At 44.0% G+C, this 22,526-nt stretch overlaps 1 protein-coding gene across 2 annotated transcripts in view; it reads left to right on the top strand.

Annotated features, from left to right (window-relative positions):
• LOC122654791 (serine/threonine-protein kinase 38-like) overlaps nt 1-6,500 on the top strand; it is a 76,238-nt gene extending 69,738 nt beyond the window's left edge. Inside the window, exons 12-13 of one of the 2 annotated variants that reach the window (XM_043849040.1) lie at nt 5,795-5,842; nt 5,933-6,500. In XM_043849040.1, coding sequence (XP_043704975.1) covers nt 5,795-5,842; nt 5,933-6,021 — 137 coding nt within the window. In that variant the 3' untranslated portion in view covers nt 6,022-6,500. The remainder of the gene's footprint in view (nt 1-5,794; nt 5,843-5,932) is intronic. The other variant, XM_043849041.1, reaches the window with a different exon arrangement.
• Nucleotides 6,501-22,526: the final 16,026 nt, after the last annotated feature.

Below are 22,526 nucleotides of genomic sequence, written 5' to 3'. Positions count from 1 at the left end.
TTGGCAATGATGCCCAAGTTTATGAAATTCGAAAGAAGGTCCTTCACACTACTTAGGGAGACCTTTCTATTTCGGACTACTATGCTTCTCTCCGCAACCTGTGGCAACAGTTGGATCATTACTCTGATTTTCACCCCTCTACAGTTGCTGATATTGCCTCTTATAAGAAACATGTGGACAAGATCAGAGTCTATGATTTTTTAGCTGGTTTGAATATGGAGTATGATCCCATTCGTGTTCAAGTGTTGGGCCATATACCTTTTCCCACACTTGAACAATCTTATGCATTGGTTTCTTCTGAGGAGAACCGTAGGGCTGCCATGTTACATCCTCCTATTACTGACAGATTTGCTCTCAAGGCTGTTGCCCCCATCAGTCCTACACTTATTGGCACTGCTTCTCTTGGTGATTCTACTACAAGGACTGTTGTTTGTGAGCACTGTCACAAACCATATCACACCAAGGAGAGGTGCTGGAAACTTCATGGGAAACCACTGACTTTGAAGCAAAACAGGCTGCCAAGACCAAGACCAAGACAAAGCCCAAGGCCCATCGATCGAGACTATTACTACGACTTACTATCGACCCGGTCTATCCCAAGATGAGCTACGGGCATTTCGACGTATGCTTGAGGTCTTCCGTTCTTCGCCTCTACTACATCAACTACGCCAATTCTTCCGCTCATTCAGTTCATACTTTGCCCGGTCAGTATTCCTTTTGGCGGTCATCAGCTTCTGTAGCCTCCCATCCTTGGATCATAGATTCTGGGGCTACAGATTATATGACCCGTTCCTCTAGTTTGTTTCATCGATACTCTCCTACTTCTGGGAAGGACAAGGTCAAGGTAGCTGATGGTTCTCTTTCATCTATCTCTAGAAAGGGAATCATCAACTACACCTCCTCCCTTCCCTTAACTTCTGTTTTGCACATTCCTAATTTTACTACTAACCTTCTTTCCATTAGTAGTATTACTCGTGATTTTAATTGCAAAGTTACTTTCTTTCCTTCTCATTGTGTGTTTCAGGATCTGGCCTCTGGGAAGACGATTGGATTGGGTAAAGTGCACGGTGGGCTGTACCTGCTTGATGATGGTCGTTTCTCTCCACCACCATTACCTTCTCCACTACACCGGAACACCATGGTCTCTTCTGAACTCTACCAGTGGTACTCTAGGTTAGGTCACCCCCCTTTAGGAATTTTAGCACATTTATTTCCTAGTTTGGTCACCCTACATACTAAGGATGACTTTTTTTGTGAGGCGTGTGTTCTGGCCAAACAGACACGTTCAAATTGTCCTATTTCAAATAAAAGAAGTTCTTCTTGCTTTGAGTTAGTGCATTCTGATGTTTGGGGCCCTAATCGTAAACCCTCTATTTCTGGCCATCGGTGGTTTGTATCGTTCATTGATTGTCATTCTAGGAACACATGGGTCTATCTCTTGCACACCAAAAATCAAGTTTTTTCATGCTTTCAACACTTTCATAAAATGGTCCAAACTCAGTTCCAGGCTCCTCTCAAAATATTGAGAAGTGATAATGGCACAGAGTATAAAGAATCACAATTTCAAAAATATTTGGCTGACCATGGCATCATTCATCAGACTAGTTGTGTTGATACCCTTGCCCAGAATGGTGTGGCAGAAAGGAAAAACCGCCACTTGTTAGAAATGGCCAGAGCATTGCTGTTTGCGCGGAATGTCCCGTCTCAATATTGGGGGGATGCGGTTATCACGGCAGCCTATCTCATCAATAGGCTACCATCTCGGGTACTTTACTCCCGTAGCCCCTCTGATGTTTTAATTGGTAATTCCTCCTTTATTGGGCCTCCCAAAGTGTTTGGTTGTGTGTGTTATGCTCGAGACACTAAATCTCCCAGCAAACTTGAACCTCGAGGACTCCGTTGTATTTTCTTGGGTTATTCTCCAACCCAGAAAGGCTATAAATGTTACCATCCCCCTTCCCGCCGTACCATAGTTAGCATGGATGTTGTTTTCCATGAGTCCCTTTCTTATTATTCTTCGCCACCTCTTCAGGGGGAGAGTGTTGGTGAAGATGTGGCGTTCGAGATTCCTCTACCTGAGGAGCCTCTGGCTGCCCAACCCTCTTTACCACCCACGGCTGCTGTCCAGCCCTTTTTGGATGCTTCCCATCCACCCTTGGATGCTGCCCATCCTACTTTGGAGACCTCCCAACAACCTCTGGCTGTTCCTCCCTCATCTAATGGGAATCCTTTATAGGGGGAGACCATAGAAAATAGTGTTGTTAATATTCCTACTCAGGGGGAGCAAACTCCGGTCCAGAGAACTATTGGTGAATTTCAGAAGAGAATTGACAACTCCAACATGATTACCTATACAAGGGGAAGGTCCACAAGAGGGCAGTTGCATGCCACTATAGCACTAGTACCCATCCAATTGCCGGCTCCAGACACAGATCCTACATCTCCTGGTAATCCTTCTCCTTCCGACCTACCTATTGCACTTCGCAAAGGTACTAGGACTTGCACTTTACATCCCATATCTCATTTTGTTTCGTATAACTCTCTTTCTCCCTCTTTTCGTGCATTTGTATCTTCTCTTTCCTCTGTTTCGGTTCCTAGAAATTGGCAGGAAGCATCTACAGATGGAAAGTGGAAGACAGCAATGTTGGAAGAAATGAGAGCACTGCACAAAAATAATACGTGGGATCTTGTGGCTCTTCCTCCAGGGAAAAACCAGTGGGTTGTAGATGGGTCTTCGTAGTTAAACAGAAGGCTGATGGTTCGGTGGACAGGTACAAGGCACGTTTGGTTGCAAAGGGGTTCACTCAGACTTATGGAGTTGACTATCAGGAGACCTTTGCACCAGTGGCAAAGCTCAACACTGTCAGGGTGTTTTTATCTTGTGCTGCAAATCTTGGGTGGGATCTTCAGCAGTTAGATGTCAAAAATGCCTTTCTCCATAGGCAGCCTGAGGAGGAGGTATATATGGACATTCCACCTGGTTTCTCCGATGACAGGACTAAGGGCAAGGTTTGTAAATTGAAGCGTGCCCTTTATGGCTTGAAGCAGTCACCCAGGGCCTGGTTTGGCAGATTTCATAAGGCTATGATTTCAGCAGGTTACAAGCAGAGCAATGCTGATCACACTTTGTTTGTCAGACGACTTGGTGACAAGGTTACTCTTCTCGTAGTCTATGTGGATGATATTTTGATCACTGGTAATGATGATGCTGCAATCAGGGATTTGAAAATTCTTCTTGGCCGTGAGTTTGAGGTCAAAGATCTTGGTCCCCTAAAATATTTTCTAGGGATAGAAGTTGCTCGATCTTCAAAGGGCATCTTTCTTTCTCAAAGAAAATATGTCCTTGATCTATTGACTGAGACAGGGCTACTTGGCTGTCATCCTTCAGATACTCCTATGGAAGCTACTATAAAACTTAGGGAGAAAGAAGGTGAGCCGGTTGACAAGGGTGCCTATCAGCGGTTAGTAAGCAAACTAATCTACCTTTCCCACACACGCCCTGACATTGCAATTGCTGTGAGTTTGGTGAGTTAGTTCATGCACGATCCATATTCCTCTCATATGGATGCGGTCCGTCGTATTTTGAGGTACTTGAAGTCTACTCCAGGAAAGGGAATTCTTCTATCTGCCAATGGTCACTTGAAGGTTGAAGCCTATACTGATGCCGATTGGGCTGGTTCTCCTGACAGGAAATCTATCTCTGGCTACTGTTTCTTTGTGGGTGGAAACCTTGTCACTTGGCGGAGCAAAAAGGAGAATGTTGTGGCAAGGTCTAGTGCTGAAGCCGAATTCCGCGCAATGGCATAAGGAATTTGTGAACTTCTGTGGCTTAGAGGGTTATTGCAGGATATTGGTGTTGCTGTCCATCTTCCAATGATGCTTTATTGTGACAATAAAGCGGCCATTAGTATTGCTCATAAGCCTGTCCAGCATGATCGCACGAAACATGTGGAGGTTGACAGACATTTCGTCAAGGAGAAGCTTGAAGCTGGCCTCGTTTGTGTTCCCTTTGTGAAGTCTTCTGATCAGCTAGCTGATGTGTTCACTAAGGGATTGAGTAGCAAGCTGTTTCATCCTATCTTAGTCAAGTTAGGCATGCATGATATATATGCTCCAACTTGAGGGGGAGTGTTAGTTATATTGGGCCAGAATACCGTGGGGGTATTCTGGACTTTTTTCCTTAATTAATTGTTAGTTTCTTATGTGGTTTAATCCCACATTGCTTATATAATTATTTTTACTATTTCATTATAGTTATAAATACAATGTGCTTGGGATGAACTAATCATCCAAGCATTAACCTAATTCAAATCTGTTTCTACACATGTCATCGCACCATACAGCCTTCGATTCACAACCCTGTCTTTTGCCAAATCATTAGCCACCTCATTAGTAGATCTAGGTTTCCCGAAATTGAAAATTCCTTTGGGAGATGAGGTAGTTCTGATTTAATGATTGTAACATCATGGTTTTTTCCTCTGCCGCACTTTCCATTCAATTAATAGCATTGGCTGAATCTCCTTCAATAATTTTTATTAAAGAAATCCATCACTAATCAACAGCTCCACCCAATTATTAGAGCTACCAATTCTTCTCTAACAGAATCTTCTTCTTTTGGTCCAGAGAACACATCAACAATTGAGCTGTCACATTTTCATGTAATACCACCAATCCTCGGGGGTCTCTGGTTCCCTAACGAGTATTCATCAATATTAATTTCACCATAACTTTCAGAAGGGGCCTGCCAGTCTTATCAGTCTGGATTTCACTTTCCTTAAAAATGTTAAGGGATGTCAATCTTTCAACAGTTGACCATTCAGGATATTTCTGAACATATGTTCCACCACTTCTCAGTTTGCAGCCCCCTGCGCCCCTATTGACATCCGCCACTTGATCAAAGAATAGTCATGCATTCCATTCCTCCCATAAATACCATAGTGTAGCCAACGGTGTCCCTTTCCAAAGAAGTTCCTCTCTCCTAAAAGCTGCTCTATGCCAACCCCACCCCCCCCCCCACCCCTCAAAAAAGAAAAAGGACAGAGTTTGTTCATATCTTCTTGAAAGATTCATTGCATCTGAAAAGGAAATGGAGCCAAACCTGTTTGGTGAAGGAGCGATAAAGAAATAGATGGTCAATGGATTCTCTGCCCCTCTTACACATAAGTCATACATGAGGAGAGAGTGCCCACCTTGGTCTTCTCTTTTGGAACAAATCAGAGGAAGGCACCTTTTTGTGATTAATTTCCCTACCTGGAGGCTTGCATTTCGAGGGAGTTTTGGTTTGCCTAATTACTTTACAAGGGAAAAGAACAAGTGGGACATGAGTTCCAAACATTTCAGAACTTGTTCATATGTTAATGAATGTTCTTGCAGTCCTCCAAAGAACATGGTTACATTATATAGTGTATCAATTACGTACGCATTCTGATGGCTATGTAGTATGGGTTTGAATAAATGCAATCCAAATGGACCTCCAAAGAATTGTTAGTATATTTCAACTAGGGTAGGAGTCATCCACTAAGCACATATGAGACACCTTCCCCTTAATTGTACAGTTCTTTTTATCAGTAATACAAACAAAATTTCCAATCAAACATTGTCACATGGCTCTCTGTGGCTGCCATTAATTCTTTGAGGTTTGTAACTCTTCTTCCTAGTTTGTATGCAATGAGTATGCAGATCCTATAGTATCTGTCTAAAAATTGTCTTATAAGAGTGGCAGTGCTAATTCTTTCGCTTCTCTTTGATGGATGTGAAAGAGAGGATCCTCGCTTGACTGTTCTAACTGTTGCAGATCCGAGGAGTACTTCACCGAGACGGATGTCTGTCGATTCTGCCTTAAGTAATATATTAATTTACGACTAATATCTAATTATATGTATCTTTATGTATAATTCTGGTTGGGCTCTCTCATTATCTTAACCTTTTCCAGGTGATTCTGCAGTGGACTACTCTATGAAATCCGCAACTGATGAAACAGAAACACACATGCTTACATCACGCGATGGCATGTCACCATAAGATTCCATGAATGTAATCCATCTTATGACGCATGAACCCCTCTGATGTTGATCATTGAAATGCCTGCTTATTTTTAGTCAGGCCTTTGCATGAAACTGCACTTCCACGTATTTGCAGTGAGCCTAAGTGTACAGTGGTATTTAAGGTACTTCAACAAAGCTCAGTGATGGGCTGGTAGTGGTAGTAGCAGCAGTGCATTAGCATTGGTAGTACTTAACAGTGCAGAGTTTGTCCTGAGAAATGAGAGCATATTAATGTCATGGCTGCCCAGGTTGGCTAAGTAAAACATGCCTTCTCTTGTGGTAGTTTCTGGTTGGGTTTTATATCTATTCCCTTTTTCTTCAAGAAAGAACAACTCTGACATTCAAGAAGCTACAGCCAGTCCAGTATATTGATGTTAAAGAGACCATAACTGATATTTGTATGTATTGAGATCTTTTGGACTTTAGACAGAAAATCTAGTGGTTGTTTTATTTCAATAGTTGAATAATTTAGGGCCCAATAATTTATAGTTGTGGCATGTTCAGCTTACATTTATAGCCTAATGTGCATTTCTTTGCCAGATTGGGATGAGGGAGCTGAACAGTTGTGCTTCCTTCTATCCTCTTATTAACTTATTTCTTCCCCTCTAGAACCATCTTTCTGGATCATTGACATATAGATTCCCTTTGCATCCAGGAATTTTACTTCTCTGTTGATAGGAAATAAATGATATAAAAGGTTGGCATAGCCTCTCCAACAAGACATCAATATTCACTACCTTTACCCCCAAACTGCATTTTGAGCAAAGAACCAACTTATTTATTTATTTTTGCGCTAATGAGGGAGTAACACTGGATCCTACGAGAATCATAGAAGCCCTAGGGTTGGCCCCAAGGGGGGTAAGGGGAGTCGGACTCAGGATGCATGTCAATTTAGGCACGCACCCTTGCCAACTCAGCTACACCCTTGGGGTTAGCAAAGAACCAACCTTGATACTCCCAAACTAAATGAAATTTTCAATAGCTGACAATGCAACTTATCTTTGACTGACTAAACATATTCCAATTTTTTCGAGTGACTATCTGAACTCTTGAAACCAGTAGAAAGGTGGCAAGTATACAACTACACCCTTCTCACCTATATATCTGCATCTGGTTTTGCCTTTTCTTCTCTTTGATCGGTCATAGAAGCAGGCATTTCTACCTTAAATTTATCTTCATGATCTTTACTGTCACTTGCACTCTAGCAGCTTCTCTATCAGGCCAGCAGTAGAGGTAGCTTCGTTGCTCTCTTCATCTTTCTTTCCTTGAGATTCAGTAACTCCTTCAATAATTTCCTTGAAATTTCTGCAGTCTGAAACAAACAAAGAACAGGCATGCACATAAATATACGGATACCATTTATTTAGATAAACGAGAATGGATGGGAGAGCAAAGTCCAGGTGCGTTATTAGGTAGACAGTGTGAGCACTCTTACAGACAAAGCACGATCCCAGAAAACTCTATTTATTATTCTAGACCTAAAAACAAATCTTTCACACCAGAACAATCAATGAAGAAAGCAGGATCTCTCTCTCTCTCTCTCTCCCTCTCTCCCTCTCTAACACACACACACACACATGCTAATAAAAGCACACCCACTGTAAACCCTTTGTAACACATGATACAATGCTGAGGTTCCAAGTATCAAAGCCACCCCAGATCTAGTTCTTGTCTAGATACCACGTTATGATTCCAAAACCAAAACAGGTCAGTCAGCTTTTTGCAGAAGTATACTGCCTATAGTTTTGACTGGTTAATCGGAATGGTTCTCGATCTTCCTGGACTGATTTATACCCCTCCCGATCAAATTTATGGGTATCGATGTCATCAAGGTTATAGGTATTGGTATTGGTGTTGTATAGGTTTTGGCTTGATAATGATACCATTGTTTACACCCTAAAATTACCGACTGATCGGTAATGAAAGACCGATTTTACTTTGGGTCACAAAGGATTGGTTAGCGAGGCAAACTCCTTGCGTAGAGGAAAACGTGGAGGGTTAAAACGGTTATAACCGTGACCCACCCACGATTAACTCACCACCAAATTAAAAGCCACCCCAAGAGGATGTGATGCTAAAACGGTTCCACAATCGTCAAAGGAAGTTGCGGTTAAAGACCCACTCATGGAGGCTCCATCCTCAGAGGAATAAAAATCAGAAACGCAGAGAAGGAAACGATCTCTCGATCAATCAACAAACCTACAACTTAAATTATCTTTTATTTTACTTGTATTTTATTTTTCCTGTGCAATCTTCTCCCTGACCATCGCAGTTAATCCTCTCTCTGTCAAGTTATTCTTTTGATTTCTTGTATCAGTGGTATGTCTTCTGTGTATACCAACATTGAGATCAATAGAAATTCTTGATTTCATCTATATCATTTGTTCTGTGATTATTCTTTTCTTCGCATATTGCAATTTGAACTTTAATTCAAAGTCCTTTGAGCAATCAAGGCAATAGGGGAATCCACATCTCTTGATGGAAGTCAAAAATGCAATCTTCTTTTACATTGAGTCTTATAGACTCTAGCACGCACACGCTCTCCACTAATATTGTTTGTTACAGTAGACTAATTGTTTGAACAACCGAAAAAAGAGCCAAACAACCATACAATACAGATTGAACAGTATTGGTTGTAAATTAAAACATGGATCCATTTGTTTTTGCTAATACACCTATCCATATAAGTATCATATGGCTTCGATCTCCAATAATAATAATATGTATCGGCCCATTCACCAATATGGTAATGATACTTAGAACCACGCTCTTAATTAATCAGAACTATCCCTAATGACACCATAAAGGTTATCTATTTGGTGCTACTGAATTCTTAGTAGGCAAATATTTGTCACACAACAAATCTAAATCATTTCAGAGACATCCAATTATTAGAATTGTCACATCATTCTTTCATGTATCGAGAATATAACTGTGTCAACTATGAAGGAGTCATGGTTTATGGTTGACCCAACAATAAAATTTTAGCCATTATCTTTGAAAAACCATTCAAGCTATTTGCGATTTTTAAAGGTTGCAATCTCTTCTTTGGCCCCACCCAATATTTAACCAACCCCACCCCCTTCAAAAAAAAAAATCTTCTTACCCATTCAACATTATATGTGTTTGGAAAAGGGATCTATGCGCTGTCTCATTATATTGACATCATATATGTAAGAGGAGGCGCCATCGTTTTCGATGGGTGTTGGAGTGTATACGAGAGGACCATAACATTAATAATGAGAGAGGATAGAAATTATGTGAGGGAGCATATATATATATATAAGGGGTTGCGTCGCAAACTTTTTCGCTATGTATTTTTACCATTATCCCTCTCCTTAACTGTTTTAACTCCCAAGCAAGTTTCTACCCAAAAAAATAAGTATTCCTCTGTCAACTATTTTTTCTTTTTCTTTTTCCCTTATTAAATAGTGGGAAAAAATAAAAAAAATAAAAAGTATTCTTTCCTCTTTCTTTTCTCTATTCGGTTCCTAGAAATTTTAGGGATTATACATTTCAACGTAATCATAGCTTGTTATATGTTTATCAAATTTTAGATACAAGAGATTATTTGATCTACTACGGCTGCATTTGGAATGCATTCTCGGTTGATAATGCATTTCAGGAAAATATACCAAAAGCAATCTTAGGTTGTGTATGGTATACATTTTAGGTCGATTTTGCATTCTCAGACAATAAAAACAACTATTTTTATCATCCGAGAATACGAAATTGACCTAGAATGCATACCAAACACAGCCTTAATCTTCCACCCATGATCTGTAACATTTGGATCTACCGGGATTTTCTATTTTGTAATCTCATATTCTTAACCTCAACATTTTGGGGGTCTCGCAGTTTGACTCCCAAAGATTTCAACTCCAAATCGTGGTTAAAGAGAATGATTTATACATCTATACTTTGAAAGCGTTTGAAATTGTATAGTGGACTCTTTGAAATTAAGGTTGCATCTGGATCCACCAGGATTTTCTATTTTGTTATATCATATTCTCAACCTCAACATTTTGGGGGTCTCGCATCCTGACTCCCAAAGATTTCAACTCCAAATCGTGGTTAAAGAGAACGATCTATACATCTATAATTTGAAAGCATTTGAAATCGTATAGTGGACTCTTTGAAATTAAGGTTGCATTTGGTATGATTTCTTGGAATGCATTACCAATCTAGAATGCATACCAAACACAACATAATTATCCTAGGACAAGAAGTCCCATAAAATAGGGGTTATAGAAGCACATCCATGGAATGCATAAAATATAATTGTGTGAGATTTGCATTCCTCATTTTTCACCTCCCTACTAATTATGTTATAAATTTAAGGTGTTGTTTGGTATGCATTTTTTGCATAGATTTTAGGTCTAGAATGAATCTTGAAACTAGATTCTTATTTATTTTCTTGCTTCTAGACTCAGAGTCTATTCTGAAAATGCATACAAACACAATATAAATTTATCAATTTCCTTTTTGGGATATAAAATAATACAATAAAACAAATATTTTTATTGCATACGAGGAAAAAATATGGTCTAAGATTAGTACCAAACCCAAAACGAGATTTTTTTCTTTGTTTAGGTGGGGTGGGGGGTGGGTGGGGGGGGGGGAGGAGGAAGGGGTTAGTTCAAAAAGGGTAATACTTTTTTTTTTTTTTGGTAATAAGGGTAATACTATGTGTTCCAGTTCATGCCTTGGATGACAGCTGGTCAACTTGATTATGCTATAACGAAAAAGCATACGATACATGCATGCTCCACTTATATCATATTTGTGGAACCCACATTCTTATATGAGTGTGTCCCACTAGTGTTTTATTGGTAGAATGTGTCCCACTAGTTCGGTGAATAGGATATAGTGTGTTAAGAGAGGCTAACATTTCTCATATAGTAAATATAAACTTTTCTACCACCCCAAAAAAAAAAAAAAAAAAAAAACACCCGTAAATTACACGTCACCCCTGGTTTTCATAAGAAACTCAAATCATCCCCTGGTTTTTGAAAATACTCATCTGTTCCCCTCTATAGTAACAGTGTTAGTTTGTTGTTAGTTATTGGTGTGAAAGGACTATTTTACCCTTGTATTAAAACATTAGAATTAAATTTACAATTCTACCATTCAAAATCTATGTTTGGATGTCAAGGATAGTTTAGAGATTTAAATTTATTTAACTGGCTGACATCATCACTTAACAGCATAAAACTAATTGTAGGGACTAATTTGTCATATTGGGGTCTAATATAGGGAGTGATTTTAGTATTTTCAAAAACCAGGAGTGATCTGAGTTTCGTTTAAAAACTAGGGAGTGATGTGTAATTTATCCCAAAAAAAATATATGAAGTCCTTTTTTTTATTAATACTTGTTTGAACTTTTAATAGTCAATACTAGGGAAATAATCCAATATTCCAATACATGATTGCTTATATGGTTCATGAGGAATTAAAATTAATATATAATCTTTTATTTGAGCTTGGATTTCCTACACGGTCTACAAAGGAAGGCCTTCGTATGTGGCTCTAAATACATATTACATGTGATACAGCATAAAATCACCTCACCAATCAGAAGCCACCACGTGGCCGAGCCGGGGTCACCCCAAGAACCAAACCAAGCTGAATCAGAAACCTGGCCGACCTGGTCTCCGTCAGGTCACATGGCTGGGCCGAGCACTCTACTGAGCCCGCGACACATCACCCATGCCGACCTCCTTGGCCGAGCATGAACAAGACGGCCTAGGCCGAGGTGACTAACGAGGTCGACCTCCCTGGCCGAGCATACACAGGACGGTCAAGGCCGAGGTGACTGCCGAGATCGACCTCCCGTGACCTATCTCCATGGCTACCTCCTAGGCCGAGCCCTCCACCAAGGTCATCACAATGGCCTACCAGGAATCGCGGAGCCACGTCAGCACCGTCCGAGTATCTCGGGATAAAGGATCGAGCCACGATCCCAACGCGATATTGAATCACACTCCTATTAGGACTCTTACCTTAACAGGAGTCCGACCACGGAAATGTCTCTCCACTCCGCTCTACATGGAAGAGCCTTCCACGAGAAGGACTCCTACCATCGCCTCATCTCCCTCTATAAATACCCAGGTATGGAGCACAATTCCACAAGTTACTTTCACTAGTTGTTACGCTGTCGCATTGAAGACCTAACTTGAGCGTCGGAGATTCCTAAGTCGGAGCCACACCGGCTCTCTTGCACTCACTCGGATTTTTACAGGCTCATCCGTGGGCGAACCGTGCACCGGAGGTTTCCACACACAATAAATTTGGCGCCGTTTATGGGAACGACGTCAGCAAGTCATCGTCGTTTCTACCAACTTCACGAGCGGCAACAATGGTGCACACGAGATCAGGTCAACATGGCTTAACTTCCCATGGGGATAGGCAGGGCGAGACACTCACCACCTCCTGAGACATCGCGGCAAGGCACGACTGGAAGACCTCCACGAGGGGGAACTGCACAACGGAGTGTAGGAACCACGGCTGATCCGATCCCACCGTCGGTGGGCGAGAATAGAGAGAGGGTGGCAGACGCGACCGCTGGGGAAGGGCGCCCCCAGGCTGAGCCTAACCCGGATGGGCTGACCTTGCCCCTGCTGCAGCCTTTGCCGGATAACTTGGACCCCGAAGCACCAGTGAACAATCGGTAAGTTATGGACTTGCAGCTGTAGATGCTCCACACCAACGAAATGTGCGCACCTTCATGACCCAGATGGCTCAGGGCAGGCTAATGGGTCAGCCACCGGTCGCACCTCCGCGGGTACCCGCACGTGTCATAGAAGATCCACGGTAGCACGGTGATCGACAGAGGGCCGAGCTTAGCCGAGCCGCATCATCCCATCCCCGAGGCCGAAGAACTCCCCCTCCACGACTAAGTGGGGGTAATCGACGAGATGAGGAAGGACATCGTCGAAGCCCGAGGGCCACAGAGGACATCAAGCCAGCAGGGTCAGCTGCGCAAAGATCGATCTTTTTTGGATGACTCGGTGTCGACGAAGGACCGAGGAGACACCAAGACCGGCGTGTAGAGCCCCGAGGGCGACGTGCTACAAGAGAAGAAGAAGATTCTCGCCATAGCTCCTGGCGATAAAGTCCACTTCACCGAAGAGATGGACAAAGGAGCCCACATGAGTCTGACCATAGAAATGGCGGGCGCGTGGGGAGGAGTGATGTGGGTCGAGGTGAACATAATGACCGGCCTCATCAACTTGAGCGAGAGGATCAGGATGGCCGACCTCATCAGGATGGCCGACCTCATCAGGATAAGCTGGCCAACCAGAACGGCCGACTTCAGCAAGAAAAAGTGCAAGATCCCATCCGAGCAGAGGAGCAAAATGGCCTAGCTCCAGAGTCTGAAATGGAGAAAAGGCTAAGGGAGCTGACCGAGCAAGTTGAAGGGCTTAAGAAACAAGCCACCCCGAATGCTTACTCACTGGTCGGGCGTCACCCCTATCCGCCTGAGATCATGACAGCACCGCTTCTGGTAGGGTTCAAGCCACCTCCCTTTGATCGATATGATGGGACTACCGACCCGACCGACCACATCAACTACTTCAATGCAATGATGACCATCTACGACGGGATAGAGATTGTTTTTTGCCAAGTTTTCCCCTCGTCCCTAAAGGGTGCAGCAACTTCTTGGTTCTCTTGGCTACCGCCAAACTCTATTACAAGCTTTGCCCAACTTTGCCGAGCCTTCATCATGCGTTTCCAAAGTAGCATGAAGCATAAGAAGACGATAGTGAACCTCCTCAGCATGAAGCAGAGGTTGGACGAGTTGATCCGATCGTATGTCTCCAGGTTCAACAAAGAATCCCTGGATGTTAGGGACCTAGTTGAAGCCACAGCTCACACCGCGATGAGCAATGGACTTGCGCATGAGGACCTGATCAAGGACCTAGCTCGAAAACCGACCAAAAGTATGGCCGAACTGTCACGCCCCTATTCCAGACAAGGAATATAATATGATATAAAGGGTGACTAGGACAACGCGTGTCATCCTACTAAACTGCTTGGATCACTGACACAGTATCCCAACGCACAGTCATAACCAATATTAACACAATATAATATCAAAAAATGAAAAAAGGGAATATTACATTCCAAAGATCAGTAGTATTGCGGAAGCATATAGAATCAAATAGTTACAAGATGTTCAAAGGCTAGATGATAAATATAGTAATTAGTTGCATTTTCAATGACCATCTAATAACTATCAAAAGGGTATAACAGTAAATGTTTCAACACAGGCCTAAGCCCCAAAAGTAAATCAAAAAGGGACCAAGTCCCGAATATCCTCACGGCCCGTAGGCGCAATCATCACAAGGACAACCGTCGCCATGTTCCTCGAACACAGCTTTCGGGTCCCTTACCAATCTCATCATTTCCCGAGGGCTGAACTCCAAGTCCCGCAAGATACCCGTCACCTGCATCATAATCTAAAAAGTGTGCACACGAGGGGGTTAGCTCCACTGAGCCAGTGAGAGGATGGGGATGCACAAACACGCAATTCATATAGTCCAATGATGCATGCATATGTTAATTCCATTTTTTCACCTAACAAACAACTAAGTCAGAGGTATATGCTACTGTGACAACTCGAAAGACAATGTGGGTCACTTATCTTATCACCACAATGAATTCTCAATTGTCACCAGGGAGCCTACGTCGATCGAAGCCTCCAAGACTACTCAGTGGTAGACCCCGATAACCAATACTACTATGACTGACCTCTCTCCCCTCCACAGAATCCGGTGTACTGATTATCCAACACCTAAACCCCTGTTGGTAAGGGTCGTAGCATAAGGGTGCAAAATCCTAGCCGTAGATATACTACATGCAAGTCCTATCGTCCCGAGAGGTAATCCAGGTGCATCAACTTTTCATCTAGTTTAGTGCCCGATTATCAGCACGGCACGGCGCATATAGTTCAACATGACATTCAACATAATTACTTCATAAAAATATATATAGCATCCGGGGTTCCTGCACCGGCACCCACCGGCATCGTAACCCATCAAAGTAAAGAATCTCCAATCAACATCATAACAATCATATAAAAAAGTATGCAATATGCGTAAGCATGCTTAATAATTTATAATGATGAGATAATATACAATGCAATAATAATATCAAACCCAAACAACCAAACCCGCTCACCGTATATGTTTTGTCTCAAGTTATGGGTTGTCGTCGAGGTTAAGTAACACGTTGCAAGAAAGGGAAAATATAACCTAATGGAAAAGTGAGAACAGGGTTAATTATACAAAAGGGGAGAATCTCCAAAAGATACCCCATAATTTAGCTAAGTTTAAGGTTTCAGAGACACGGTGGTTTTATGGGTGGTCTCATGCCCAAAACCTAAATCCACATGTAAATCCTAACTAACCAGGAGCTCAGGAAGGTCTCTGCCCAGTGTGGTTTTATGGGTGGTTTGTCTCAGAACATGAAACCACACCTAAAACTGACTTTAATAGAGCTTTCTCAGGAGGGTGGTTTCAGGGTGGTTTCTCGTAGGTACTGAAACCGTATGTAAAACCACATACCTGCAGAACCAAAAATGGAAAGGTTTCTCATCAGGGGTTCCTTCCCCAAGGGGTTTGAGGATAAGGAGGCTTCAAGAAAGCTTCCCCCTAAGTTCAGTAGGGTCCTATGACCTCATTAGGTCCATGTAATCCCAAGAACTCAAAAGGGAAAGCAACAAAAATCCCATTTTAGGGCATAACAGGGTAGAAACCCTAAGCCTTTCAATTGGAGAGGGATTGTGAGCTTTAGGATTAGCCATGGAATGAAATAGCTCCACAATAATCACAGCCAAGGGTTCCAATCTACCTTTGGGTTCTAAGACAAACCCTAGACCGATTCTCTCCCATTTCTCCAAATCCCAAATCAAAATAAAAGGAGGGAGAAAGCTTTAATGGCTTACCTACCCTAAGGTAGAAGCTCCACGTTGAGGCTCCGAGAGGTGGGGTCTCAAACCTCCCACTAAGCTGCTGCACTCTTCTCCCTCCTTCTCTCCTTCCTCTTTACTCCTCCACGTTTAGGGTAGATGAGAATGATGAATGAGAAGTAAATGTTCTCTCTCTCCCTCTTGGACTTATTTATAATAAGTGGGTATTTGGGTACCTCAAGTCAAATGGGTCATGTGGGCTTAATGGGTTGACCCATTAGTTCTATTTGGGTAAGAGAAAAGAATACCCAACCTTGGGTCAAATAGAGTTAGATGGACCCTTAGGTTAAATTGCCACTTAAGCCCAATGGGCCTCTTAAGTTAATGGGCCTGCCCACTAGTTATAATTAGGAAAGAACCTAATTAAGAGATGAGCTCACTTGATATGGGTATAATTGCTCTTCGTATGCTTCCCCAATGCAAGTGGGACCCATAAGTGAATCATTTTCCCACTCAACTAAAATAGCCTGGGCAGTTCAACCTTGGCCCGTACTTCAAGGTCATCGCTGGAAAAGGGTAAATAAATAATTTAAGGGCTAGAACTTACACTTCTAGTGTCACGGTTTATCACCCGTGACCCCAAATAGCTTCGCCACCGTAATGCCAAGCTCATCACTGAAATAAGTGTCCAACTGAGATGACGGTCCAGGGTGCTCCCTCCTAAACTCCTCGCTCCCCGGGCTGGTACTTGGAGGATGGTCAACAAAGTCGCCGTCAACGAACTTTCCCTACTAGCGGTTGAGGAACCTTTCCTCTACAGGTAAGCCCGTACTGTGGTCAATGATTTTGTAGCTGGGTTTGACCATCATGGAGAACAGGTCACCAGCATACATGGCAGCGATATCTACACGTCACGAGAAAGAAATAATATTTAATTGCATTATGGGGTGCGGGTATAACACGAACTCCTTGACAGGTGTAACGAGTTCCCAGACATTGAAGACATCCTCCAAGCACGTAAGGGAAATGAAAGCAAAAGTGAGAAGAAGAGGTCATCCACTGGCGACTGAAAAGATGAGAAGAGGACCCGGACTGATCGTCGAGCTGAAAGGGCTGACCGAGCTCGAAGTCCCGACTACACTCCCTTGAATGCTTCGCAAAAGGAGATCCTGATGTAAATTCAAGACAGTGGATAAATCCGCCGACCTCGCCCAATGCAAGCCGGCTCATCCCGAAACCCAAACAAGTATTGCCTATTCCATAAGGACAACGGCCATGACACTAAAGACTGCTATCAGCTGAAACGGGAAGTTGAAGAGCTGATCAAAGCAGGGCATTTGAATAAGTATATTAAAGGCAACCGAGAAGAAAGGAGTAGTCATCGAAACGACGATCGCAATCAGAGGAAAATCAAGCCGAGGTCAGATGGTCGCCGAGCTGATCGAGACGAGAGTAAAGCCTGAGATGACAAAAAAGATGAGGAGGCCAGGCTGGGTACTGACAAAGGAGCACTCATTTACACCATCCTCGGAGGACCTAGACAAGAGTCTACTCGAAAGGCCAAGGCAAACGCGCGGTTCGTCGAAGTCGCCAAGATGCCCACCAAGAAGCTTAAGCCAGCAGCGACAATCTCCTTCACTGAGGCCGACCTCAAAGGTATAAGGTTACCTCATGACGATGCTTTAGTGGTGCAGGTAGAAATTGCGAAGAGACCCATCCATCGGGTATTGGTCGATACCGACGCATCCGTGGACCTTATGTCGCTAGACGCGTACTGACAATTTGGCTTTGACAATGAAGCGCTCAAACCAGAGGGCACCTCACTCACGGGTTCTCGGGAGCCGTCGCCACCATCAAAGGCTCAATCGACCTACTGGTCACAATTAGACAAGCTCCATGTCAAGCGACGATCTAAGTCAAATTCATGGTAGTACGGTTAGTGATGGTTTTCAATGCCATATTCGGCAGCCCATCATTGACCGCTCTCCAAGCCATCATTTCACCGACGCACTTGAAGATGAAGTTCCCTATTGAGAATGGTATCGGTGAGGTCCGAGGTGACCAGAAGAAAGCACGGGAGTGCTATGCTACTTTTGTCAAGCAAAACAAAGGCAATGTCCGAGGAATGGCAATGTGCGTCGAGCACCTCCCTGAAGATCAGTAAGATGAGCTCACCGAAAGGAGAGGACAACCCATGGAAGACCTGACCCCATTCCCCCTCAGCGAGGAAGACCCAACAAAGGTGGTCCAGCTCGGATCATTGCTGAGCGAGGATCAAAGGAATCAGCTTAAAAACTTCTTAAAGATGAACGCCGATGTATTCTCCGGGTAGGCTGTCGACATGCCGGGCATATCGAGGCACATAGTCGAGCATCGACTCCACGTGGATCTGAGCCAAAAGGCGATCCAGCAAAAGAGAAGGAACTATGCCCTTAATCGGCAACCTACGATCAACAAACAGGTGGAGAAGCTTCATCGATCAGGGTTCATCCGAGAAGAAAAATTCTTGACCTGGTTGGCTAACATTGTCATGGTCCCTAAGCCGAACGGGAAGTGGAGAATGTGTGTCGACTACACCGACCTCAACAAGGCTTGTCTGAAAAATGAGTACCCACTACCTCGGATTGACCACTTGATCGATGCCACGGCAAGGCACGAAATGCTAAGCTTTATGGACGCATACTCCAGCTACAACCAAATCATTATGCATGTGGAGGATGAGTCATACACGGCATTCCAAACTGACCAAGGAAATTTTTGCTACAAGGTCATGCTATTCGGATTAAAGAACATCGGAGCGACATACTAGCAGCTCATAAACTATATATTCTGTGAGCAGATTGAAAGAAACATGGAAGTCTACGTGGACGACATGTTAGTAAAGAGCTTGAAGGCCGAGCACCACTTGGCCGACCTAGAAGAGGCCTTTGGCGTATTGAAGAAGAACTAAATGAAACTGAACCCCGCCAAGTGTGCATTTGGCATGACTTCGGGAAAGTTCCTCGGCTTCATGGTCTCTATCAGAGGCATCGAAGGTAATCTGGCAAAAATTAAAGCCATCCAAGAGATGAGCCCTCCAAGGACGATCTGAGAAATACAAAGGCTAAACGGGCGAGTGGTGGCATTGGCACGATTCATGTCAAGGTCGGGCGATAAGTGTCTGCAGTTCTTTAAGGCCCTCAAGAACATCCGAAACCCGAAGGACTTCGTCTGGTCAGATGAGTGCCAACAAGCTTTTGAAGAGCTGAAGAAATACTTGGAGAACCCACCTCTTCTCAGCTGACCCGAGCCAAAAGAGGAGCTTTAAGTTTACTTAGTTGCCACCCCGGTGGCGGTCAGCGCTGTGTTGGTTAGGGAAGAAGGTCGAGCTCAAAAGCCTATATACTACATCAGCCATGTTCTTGTTGACGCCGAGACAAGATACTCTAAGTTCGAGAAGATAACGTTCGCCCTTGTCACGGCCACGAGAAAGCTAAGGCTATACTTTCAAGCTCATCCGATATCAGTGCTGACCGACCAGTCTCTCAAGAAGATATTGCACAAGCCCGATGTGTCAGGTCGGTTGATCACCCGGGCGGTCGAGCTAAGTGAGTATGATATAAGCAATAGCCCAAGGACCGCAATCAAAGGACAAGCCCTTGCCCACTTCATCGCCAAGTGCACAATACCCGACCTCGGGGTCGAGGAAGAGAAGACAGCAGAAGAAGTCAATGCAAAAGCTAAGGCCGACCCGACCTGAACCATGAATGTTGACGGCTCGAGCAACCCTAGGGGATGCGGGGCAGGGCTGATCTTGGTGAGCCCCGAGGGCTTTCGCGTCCAATATGCCCTAAGGTTCAAGTTCTTAGCCTCAAATAATGAGGCCGAGTATGAGGCCCTCCTGGCCGAACTCCGAGTCAGCAAAGCCATAGGCATAAAGAGATTGAAGGTACGAGGAGACTCCCAACTCGTGGTCAACCAGGTCAACGGAGACAATGAGGCGAAAGATGAAAGGATGATAGCTTACCTGAACCGAGCACAAGATCTGATCTCCTAGCTTGAGCACTTTGAGGTAACCCGAGTACCGAGAAAGGAGAACGTGGCGACAGACTCCTTGTCAAAGTTGGTCGAGGCCGACCTCCAACATCTGAGCAGATTAGTGTACATAGAAATCCTAGAGAGGCCCTCATTTCAGGAGGAAAGCATCAAACACATTGCGGAGGATGGGCCAACCTGAATGGACCCCATTGTCAACTACTTGGAGAATGACCAACTCCCGGAGAATCAAGACGAAGCAAGGAAAGTTAAAATCTGAGCTGCCAAGTACACCATGATCGACGGGGTGCTCTATAAGAAAGCCATCTCAGTGCCCCTTCTCCGATGTCTTAGTCCGAAGGGAGCCGAGTATGTCTTAGCCGAGGTACATGAAGGAATATGCAGAAGCCATATGGGTGGCTGAGCTCTGGCATACAAGATACTACGACAGAGATTTTATTTGTCGAGAATGCAACAAGAGGCCATGAAGTATGTGAAGATGTGCGAGAAGTGTCAGCTCTTTGCACCAGTGTCAAACCGACCTGCAACAAAGCTGACCCCAATGCTGAGGCCGATCCCTTTTGCTATGTGGGGGATAGATATTCTCGGAGATTTCACGCCGACATCAGGGAATTGAAAGTATGTGGTCGTGGCAATCGACTACTTCACCAAGTGGGTCGAGGCTAAGCCCCTGACAACCATCACTGAGAAGAGCATGGAAAAGTTCTTCCGAGATAAGGTCATCTATCGGTTCGGACTACCAAAAGTGCTCATCACGGACAATGACGCATAATTCAATAACCCGACCTTTCGAGAGTTCTGCGAGCACTTCTATATTGACTTACGACCAGTCTCGGTAGCTCATCCACAAGCAAATGGATAAGTAGAAGTGTCCAACCAAACATTACTCCCTGGCATCAAGAGAATGTTGGATGAGGCCAAAGGAAGATGGGTGGAAAAGCTCTCAAGTGTCCTATGGGCATATAGGACGACTGTAAGAACGCCAACTGGGGAGAGCCCTTTTCGGCTAGCATATGGGACCGAGGCCCTCACCCTTGTTGACGTCATGGTATCGTCATACTGAGTGCTCAATTACGATGAGAAGACCTATGAAGATGGGCTGAGAGCTAACCTTGATTTCCTCAACGAAGTTCAAGAAAATGCCCTACTCCGGAACACAACATATCAACAGAGGACGGCAAAGTACTATGACTCAAGGGTAAAAGAGCGGCACTTTTGTCAAGGGGACCTCATCCTCAGAAAGCTCAGCACGTCCCAGCCAAGGTAGCAATGAAAGTTAGCACCAAATTCAGAAGGGCCGTACATAATCTCCAAGTAAATTCACCCAGGGACGTATCGCATGCAGACTCCGAGGGGCAAGAAGGTACCGAGACCTTGGAACTCAAAAAATTGAAGAAATTTTTTCAGTAATTTCCTTAAGTATTTTGCTCGGCACGGTTTATGACGAGCATATTTGTATTCGGCTTCGGCCCTGACGATTGATTCGATAAAACAAAGTCTTTCTCCACCACTTAGCGTATTTTCAAGCTCCAAAATTAAGTCGTAAGATCGGTCCTCATAGACCTGGCCGACCTCGAACATCGACCCTCATAAGTCGGCAACTAAGTCATAAGACCGCTCCTCATAGACTTGGCCGACCGCGAAGATCAACCCTCATAGGTCGGTAACCAAGTCGTAAGATCGGTCCTCATGGACTTGACCGACCTTGAAGATCGACCCTCATAGTTCGGCAACCAAGTCGTAAGATTAGTCCTCATGAACCTGGCTGACCCCGAAGACCGACCCTCATAGGTCGGTAACCAAGTCGTAAGATCGGTCCTCATAGACCTGGCCGACCTTGAAGATCGACCCTCAAAGGTTGACAACCAAGTCGTAAGACCAGTCCTCATAGACTGATCGACGTCTAAACCAACAACTACAAAAGCGCATTACGGCCAAGCTAAACGAAAACTAAAGATCAAGTAAAATATCTAAAGCATTGGGCTCGGCCATAGCGTCAGCTCGACAGTATAGCCACTTAAATGGTATCCAACCCAAGCTGGCGTATGGCATCTATGCAATTAGGCTGGCCATCCTTGAGCTCGACTACAAGACCGGGTCAACAACTCAATCTCAACATTCAAAACTACAAGGAAAAGGAAAGTAAGCAATTACCGAGCTAAAACACTTAAACAATTTGGAGAAAAAGAGATTTTCATTCATTGCAAGTCGATTGTTCGGCATGGTTACAAAAGTGGGCAGCTCGGCCCAGCACAAAAAAAAAACTTTACATTTCACTTTCCTTGGCAACGTTCTTGGTAGCAACCTCGGTGACCTCCACGGTAGTGTGCTCGACAAGGAGGTCTCAGGGCTTAGCGCCAAGGGCGAGGGGATCGGCCTGCATAGGGTCCTCGGTTAGCAAAGCCTGCGTGACCTCGACACCCTCCTCATCTCCCAACTCCTCAGCCACAGTGGTCGCATCATCGTCAAAGCGGGAGAGATTGAGATTGGGATAGGCGGCCTTGATCTCGGCCAAGAGATCAGCTCGGCTTGCC

This window comes from Telopea speciosissima, chromosome 3 (assembly GCF_018873765.1).
Source record: "Telopea speciosissima isolate NSW1024214 ecotype Mountain lineage chromosome 3, Tspe_v1, whole genome shotgun sequence".
In the NCBI taxonomy this organism is placed as follows: Eukaryota; Viridiplantae; Streptophyta; class Magnoliopsida; order Proteales; family Proteaceae; genus Telopea; species Telopea speciosissima.
Note: the sequence above shows the minus strand (reverse complement) of the source record. Positions and strands in the feature narration are given on the sequence as shown.